The sequence below is a fragment of the Pteropus alecto genome, unplaced genomic scaffold (genome assembly GCF_000325575.1).
Source record: "Pteropus alecto unplaced genomic scaffold, ASM32557v1 scaffold335, whole genome shotgun sequence".
NCBI lineage: Eukaryota > Metazoa > Chordata > Mammalia > Chiroptera > Pteropodidae > Pteropus > Pteropus alecto.
The window spans coordinates 1,132,834-1,140,777 of record NW_006436757.1 but is presented as its reverse complement, the minus strand read 5'-3'; the positions used below and the strand labels follow the sequence as shown (position 1 = coordinate 1,140,777).

General features: G+C 45.1%; 2 protein-coding genes and 1 pseudogene across 2 annotated transcripts in view; 2 read left to right on the top strand and 1 right to left on the bottom strand.

Moving 5' to 3' along the window:
* On the top strand, window positions 1–5,499 carry OXA1L (OXA1L, mitochondrial inner membrane protein). The gene is given in 11 exon segments (XM_006913618.3): window positions 1–52; window positions 55–218; window positions 660–821; window positions 1,633–1,846; window positions 3,408–3,551; window positions 3,799–3,884; window positions 4,059–4,223; window positions 4,446–4,550; window positions 4,662–4,824; window positions 4,913–4,993; window positions 5,072–5,499. Coding segments are annotated over 11 exon segments (1,449 nt in total). The 5' UTR covers window positions 1–15; the 3' UTR covers window positions 5,200–5,499.
* Window positions 1,140–1,258, top strand: LOC112481198 (annotated as a pseudogene).
* A 411-nt stretch (window positions 5,500–5,910) lies between the features above and the next one.
* SLC7A7 (solute carrier family 7 member 7) overlaps window positions 5,911–7,944 on the bottom strand; it is a 28,495-nt gene continuing 26,461 nt past the window's right edge. The window contains 4 exon segments of the mRNA XM_025048006.1: window positions 5,911–6,425; window positions 6,637–6,820; window positions 7,026–7,175; window positions 7,916–7,944. The exon segment at window positions 7,916–7,944 is cut by the window's right edge and continues 25 nt beyond it. Of these exon segments, the coding sequence (XP_024903774.1) occupies window positions 6,322–6,425; window positions 6,637–6,820; window positions 7,026–7,175; window positions 7,916–7,944 (467 nt within the window). The 3' untranslated portion in view covers window positions 5,911–6,321.

Here is a 7,944-nt window from a genome sequence, read left to right as displayed (position 1 = left end):
CTACCCACTTCAAATATGGCCGCCAAGCTCCAGTCTCCTTTACAACCTGAACGTGGCGACAGCTCCGACTTCATGCCCATTTCCAAAAGGGCCTCCTCCCGCAGGCCTACGGTTCTGAATGCGCAGGCGCGAACGCAAGTCCTCTTCCCGGCAAAATGGCGGTGGGGTTGATGTGCGGACGCCGGGAGCTTTTGCGCCTGCTAAGGCCGCAGCGTCAGGTAAGGATGCCCCAAGCCTGAGCGTCCGGATGCTGCTGTGTCCCGGTGACCCGAGCCAGGGGCAACTCGTGCTGGGGGCATGCGAGACGCAGACCTGCTCCCCGGGATCTGCGTCCCGTGACCTCAGGTCGCGTGAGGACGCAGAGGGTTACTTTCTTCGACCCCCGCGGGCTCAGGGGCTCCGTATCGCTGTCTGTTTGCGGGAACAGACTTCACCCCTGCCCAGGAGACCTCAGCCTCGGTTTCTGGGCCCCGGGGTGGGCCTGCAGTAACTGAGGTCGAGGACTCACAACATGCCTTCGGTCCAGCCTCCTGCGCGCGGAGAGTCGCATTGTCCTCACCTGTGGTAGCGGGCTGCCTGCTTCTTGGAGCGGGTTGGGGAGCATAATGAGCGACTTATGCTTCCCATAAAATGACTTAATCCTCCTTTTCCCCTCTCAGTTCCACAGCGTCTCTGGACCCTCGCAGTGGCCCCGGAAACCACAGACTGCAGGGCTCTTATTCCCAGTCGGCCGGTGCTGCAGGCGCCCGCGCTATGTCCTCCTCGCGACCCCTAGCCCGCGGGGCTTCAGTATCTCTGCCATCTCTTTTGCAGAAGCCCAGGTAAAACGCGTTTCGTCCCCGCAGCGTTAGGAATGGTGCTTCTTGGTTGATTTGTTTTTATTTTGTTTTGACAAGGAGGAAGTGAAATGCGGAGGAGAGTTCTTGACCACACTCCACACAGCTCCCCAAATATATCTTTGCTTGGGATATATTTTCATATCAGTTGGGGAAACGATTGAGAGTAAAACAGAGAATGTGACTTCAGGGACGTGTGTATTAGAAAAATTTTAACTTGCATATCATATACATGATTTCATGGATATTGATATTTCTAAGGATGAGACCAAGTAAATATTTTGGTCTTAAAAACTGAGTTGGGTCTATGGCCATGCTGCCCTGAACATTTAAGATCTCGTCTGATCTCGGAAGCTAAACAGGGTTGGGCCTGGTTAGTCCTTGGATGGGAGACCACCTAGGAAAACCAGGTGTTATAGGTGTGAAAAAAAAAAACAAAAACAAAAACCTGAGTTGGTTTAAAGGAAAATTATGAGAATAATAGTTTCAGTATGTGCAAAATTGTGCCAGTGATACTCAAATGACTGAAGTTTGGAAAACACTGATACAAGAAATAACCTCCCAACCTGAAAGGTAGTCATGCAAACTTACTCTTAGTAATTTATTTTCTTACCGAGGGGGGCAAAATAAAATGTCATTTTTAAGCTTTGAGTTCTGTGGACACAGTAGGCTAACCTGAGAGAACGAGAAGAAGGGAGTCAAATAAACAACGCAATACTGGTGGTCATAAGGGGACACGCAGTTTCTCTGTGTGCTGCTGCCTACTGAATATTACACATGGCTTCCTTTTACACAGGTTCAGGCTCCTCCCGTCATTCCTGCAGCTCCTTCACCCACTTCAGTAACTGAGGTGGCTTCTGGAGAAACTGCAGATATAGTCCAAGCTGCCGTGGAACAGAGCTTCACTGAACTGGGGCTGGGGTCATATACCCCAGTGGGACTGATCCAGAACCTACTAGAATTTATGCATGTTAACATAGGCCTTCCTTGGTGGGGGGCCATTGCTGCATGTAAGTGGAAAACATCCTGGTCGAGGGTGGGGGATTAGGGATAGAACATTAAAGAAAGCGGTTCTGTGAGTGGATCAAGGAAATAGTTGCAGAAGTTTAGGGGTCGAAAAAGCAAATGATTCAAGTGAGGGATAGAGGCTTATGATACTTAGATGCATTCTAAGTATATTTCCTATATTTCCAAAAGGGCATTATAAAACTACTAGAATATCTGCAATTCAAGATGTGTAGATATTTGAATGTGAGCATGGTGTCGGAGTAAGGGGACCTGTTAACAGTGATGAAGCTGCCCTCCTGTTAAGGAGAGTAGAAGTTCAGGTCAAGTACTTAAAACCTCAAGATTCAGAAAACACATTGCTCCTCTCATAGGCTAAAACTGCTTCAAATTCTGTATCTTCCTTGCTCCAGTGATCATCCTTTGTTTCCCTCTTTATTGGCCTACTCTGAACATAATAAACATGCTCAAGCATACCATGTGTTTCTTGGAAGAAAATCTTCCTTCATCTTTAGTTCACTTGTAATTACTATCTTTCTCTTTCCTTTCATAGCTGTTATTTAAAAGAGTATTCCATATCCAGTGGCTTACTTCTTTTTTTCCCCTCTTAGACCCTCAGCAATCTGACTTTTACTAATACCATTTCATTCTAACTGCCAGTTACACATCATTGCAAAATCCACTTTTCTTTTCATACTTGACCTTTCTTTTATACACTTTAGACTTTGAAATATATCCCTTAGCTTTTGTGACTCTCTTCTCTAATTTTCTTCCTGTGTTTCTGACCACACTTTCCCATCTCCATTGCCCAGCAGACTATCTACCCCTTCAGTGCTGGTATCCTGGGTTCCATCCTTAGCCCCCCTCTTTCTGCTGCACATCACCATCATGTTCCTAGAGCCTAAACCTACTATCTCCTCTCTACTCCCCCATCTCTTTTTAGCCCACATCCACTTGCTTGCCTGTAGAGACCATAAACTAAATATTTGTTGGAATGATCAAGAAATATGAAGTATTAAGAAATAGGAAGAATATAAAGCAGTAAGCCACCAGATTACCTCCTACTCCAAATTTTTCTAGGACAGCAGCTTTCAGACTTCATTCCTGGGAGCCCCAGAGTTCTATAAAAATACCTCTGAGCAAAGCAAAGGCCAGAGCTTAAAGAATCCTATGGCTAGACTACCCCATCACCTAGGGCAACTTGATTTAATGTTATGTATATTAGGACTACACTTAGGGGGCTGTCAATTGATAATAGAAAAGTTTTGGAAACCATTGATCTAGAAAATTGGCTCCTATGACCTTTTGTTCAAGGAAACAAACAGGATTCCTGGTCACTTCTTAGAGAAGTTCATGCTAGATTTTTGTGGTGTCAAAGCAGAGGATTGATGAGGCTTGAAGGAACTAAGTCATGCCCCTGCCCTTACTTTTGGGCCCCTTGGGCATGAGTCACAGTGTGGAAAAGACAGAATAAGAGAGCCCCTTTCCGTAAGGACTTAAAAATCTTCAGCTTTCTAGCTGCAGAACCGCTTTAATTTTACTCCAATCCTAGTGTGTGTTTTCCAGGTACAGTTCTTGCTCGCTGCCTGGTGTTTCCTCTCATCGTGAAGGGCCAACGAGAGGCAGCCAAGATCCACAACCACTTGCCAGAGATCCAGAAGTTTTCCACTCGAATCAGAGAGGCCAAGTTGGCAGGAGACCATGCGGAGTGTGAGTCAGTTGCAGAATGAGCGTGGGAGAGGACTACATTTGTACTTTTCCTGATATTCTGCTGAGGGAAAGGAACAACTTAAATCAAGAGTTCCTACAGTTGGGCAGGTCCTAAAAATTTACCTTCTTCTTAGGCCTAATGCTTCCAGTGACTGGCCAGGGTCAGTGAGAAATGTCATGGCCAGGCAATGAGGATAGTCACCTGCACCAACCGTCTGCCCAACCATTAACTTCCCCTCATTCACAGTTTACAGGGCCTCCTCGGAGATGACATTTTATCAGAAAAAGCATGACATTAAACTCCTTAGACCTCTCATTCTACCTCTAACTCAGGTGAGCAAAAACATTTCCCTTATTTTATCCAATCAGATTATCTACACTGTTTCCCATGCCCTAGATCCCCAAACACCAGGTGGTGGTTGGTGGTATTGTACATGGTTTTCAGTAATAGAATAATGAAAGTGTTCTCTCTGCTGAAGGGTCCTAACACTGCTTATTTTGTTACAGGCCCCAATCTTCATCTCCTTCTTCATTTCCTTGAGAGAAATGGCCAACCTTCCTGTGCCTAGCCTACAGACAGGTGGCCTCTGGTGGTTCCAGGATCTCACACTATCTGACCCCACCTACATATTACCACTGGTAGTCACTGCTACAATGTGGGGCGTCCTTGAGGTAAGCCTAGGTTGGCCAAGTGCCAGGCCTGCAAAATGAACTGGTGGTAGGAGTAAAGTAGTTCTGCAGAATAGTCATTCTTCATTCCCTGGAGAAATAGAGTTGATGGGTAAGAAATCTGAACTACAGTCGCTAAAACTGACATGCATTTGCTACTCTTACTTTTTTTTTTTTTTTTTTTTTTTTTTTTTTTTTTTTTTTTTTTTTTTTTTTTTTTGGCAGCTAGGTGCTGAGACTGGTGTGCAAAGTTCTGACCTTCAGTGGATGAGAAATGTAATGAGATTGATGCCCCTGGCAGTCTTGCCCATAACTGTCCATTTCCCCACGGTAGGTGATGGCTTAGAGGCTGGCTCCAAGTCTTTCCACCTAGCCTAGCTGCCTCCCAGCAAGCTGACCAGAAATGCAGCTTCTGAGGACCCTCTCTTCCTTCTCTTTCAGGCAGTGTTCATGTATTGGCTCTCCTCCAATGTGTTTTCCCTGGTCCAGGTGGCTTGCCTCCGGATTCCAGCTGTACGCACTGTACTTAAAATCCCCCAGCGTGTTGTTCATGACCCTAACAAATTACTTCCACAGGAAGGCTTCTTAAAGAGCTTCAAAAAAGGTAACAGCTTATCTTCTGAGAATCAGGACCAGGGGAAAGTGGTCTAAAAATGAGTATGAAACCTCTGGTCTTACTCGTTTTTACATAGGCTGGAAGAATGCTGAAATCACCCATCAGCTACAACAGCGTGAACAGCGCATGCAGAATCACTTGGAGCTAGCAGCCAGAGGTAAATAACCCTTTCAGGCAGAATTCTGTCATTGTTTCTTCCTTTCCTTTGCTCACTGAGATTCTCTTCTTCCCCCAGGTCCTTTACGACAGACCTTTACCCACAACCCTCTGCTACAGCATGGAAGAAATCCCCCTCCCAACACCCTTAACAGCAGCAACAACAAACCGAACTCAAAGCAGCCCTGGCGTGACACACTTGGCTGAATTCTGTTCCCTGCTCATACTGGCAGGAACTCTCTTCAAAGATTCAGCTTTAGAACAAGATTTGACACTGGGTCCTTGCCCCAGACCTAGAAACTGTGGGACATGGAGACGTTCATTTAAAAAGTGGATTCCGCTACGGACTGTCACACCTAAGCATAAAAAAGCATTGGGGAGCCAAGTGATCTTCCCATCCACAGAACTAGTAAACCTCTGTGCTATATGCTGCTTCCTGATACTTATTAAATGGGGAGATGGATTGTGTGATTCAGAAAACTGAAGAATAGATTGAGTGGTGACTGCTCTTGCTGGCCCATCCTTTTAGGGAGTGTCTTAGTGTAGTGACCTGGCATTAAGTGACCCTACTCCATAAACGTGTTTTTCCAGCCATATTTGCATTGCAGTCATAGAGGTATGCCTGATAAGCTGAGATTGTATCTAAATAGAGTACCCCAAGATTACCTATAAAATATCCTTCTAGAAGTAGATATGCTCAAATTCTTACTGGTAATTAAGAATAGAAGTTGATGTTTTTATCTAACAACCTAACGTTTTGCTGTGGCAACTTAAGTGTTTTTCTGTGTAGACATTGGTTACATCAGTCTTTAGCAACTGGCTTGAGAGGGAAGAAATGGTTCGATACTTTCAAACAATCCTTCCTGCCAGACTTATAAGAACTGTCTCAGATACTTATAAAATGAAGCTACTCAAAGCTTAGGAACATAACCCTTTTATTGTCCAGCACCTATTAGTTTCATGTCTCTCCAAAGGAGACAAGAAGTTTGGAGCATTTCCCTTTTAAAGGAAAAGGTGTGCACCCAGAGGTGAGTGAATATCTTAACACATGGGAATGTGCTTTTAGAAAAACCAAGCCCACACCTGACATGCTCCCATCACAGTCTGCTTTATCATCCTTTTTAAAAAAAATCTGGAACAATATCTAGCAAAACAAATAAATTACTGTCCATCTCTCAAAAACCAAGTTCCAAGGTTGCTGAAGCTGCCTAGACCAGGCTTCTGGACAGATGCCTCGAAAGAAGTGAGCTTTCCTTTTCAACTTCCTTGGCTCCAGCCAGTAGGAGACGAGAGGCCCCTGCTTTTCACATCTCAGGATTCCAGGGTTATTTAGTTAGACTTGGGATCTCGTTGCTTGGGCACTTCTCCATCTTCCAAATCCATCTCAGCAGCAACTGACATACATATGACCTGGAGATACCATGTGGTGGATGCTACAAAGAGAAGTTTGAGTCAAAACTGGGAAGAGAGAAGCTGGGCTGAGTTCAAGTGGCACTCGATGGGGTTGAGCCTGAGGGGTGATTCACTTAAACCTTGGGGTTAACAGGAGAGGGCTGTGGCAAAGGTAACTTGGGAGAGGATATGTAGAAAAGCCAAAAAAAAAAGTGTAAATTAGCCAAACCAACCTGAGGATCCAAGGCTTACCTACAATCCTTCGGAGGCAATGAGGTCGTTTGTGTTCTGGCACTCTGACGATGAGGAAATAAAAGGGCAAGCCTGAGAGGGCAATGGCAATGCCGATGAGGGAGTTGATGGTATCACTGTAAAGTGGAATAGCCACCAGGAAGACGGTGCAGAGGCAGAAGACAATGGGGAAGAAAAGGCTGAGCTAAGGGGACAGAAGAAACAGTGAAGTTAGCTCAGGATTGACAACCAAAATGACCCTACCTCCTGTGAAGATCAGAGCACTGAACCACCTTTCCATCCCTTCCATCACAGTATCACCAGCACATCCTAGACAAAGACTTCTGAATAAACTGTCGTGTAAGCATCTCCAGAGCAGATGGTGCATAGGTAGAATGGAGGTGAGTTACCTTGAGGGAACGAGGCCGATCAGGCTCCTTCCAGCGCAGATAAAGCTGACCCACAATCGAGAGCCCCACAAAGAACCAGTAGCTGAAGCTGTAGTAGTTAATGAGCTGGAAGATGTCCTCTACACACAAGTAGATCAGTGCCATGACACCCTGTGAGCACAAGCTCAGGTCAGCTCCTCCCATGGCCTTTGTTACTCAAGTCACTTTTCACTCTACCTCTCACAAACCCATCCCCTTGTCAAGACCTCAGAGTGTCCCCATTTATCCTTTTCTGTTCTCATCCTCTTTAGCACCCGTTTTAATATCTCATTCCTTCTCTATTAAGTCAGCAGTCTCTCGGCCAAGCCTTTGCCAAGTTAACACCCTATAAAGCACAGCTCAAAACAGTTCTTCAAAAATCTCGTCCCTAAGAGCCTCCCCATAATAATTCCAACCTACATTTCAGCTTATCTCCTACCCAGTTCCACAGTTTTACCTCAGAATTTTCTGATGCTGTTTCTTTTAAAGTCCATCTCTGCTATTGGCAACCCTAACCTTAAAAACCCACTTCCAATGCTTTTAGTTAAGTCTTTCCTCATTTACCCTCTGCTCCCCAAAAAGTGATACTTTCCCTAAACACTACATTAGTTGCTACCATGGCAGTCTTTACAATGTATCCCATGTGTTTTACGCCTTATCCTAGGCCAAAAGAGGTTACCATTCCTTAGAGAAGATAGATTCTCTTGAGAACCGCTGTAGCAGCAGTGCCTTGCCCACAGTGAATATTCCATCAATAGTTTTCCTATTAGAATTTCTTTTAGAGCTTTCAGGAAGCTTAGAACCGTTGCACCTGCTCTTACTAAAGTTTCCCCCACAATCTGGCTTTTAGCCTCATCCTTGGGATCACTTACATTGAAGAGCAAAGCAGGCACTGGTGTGA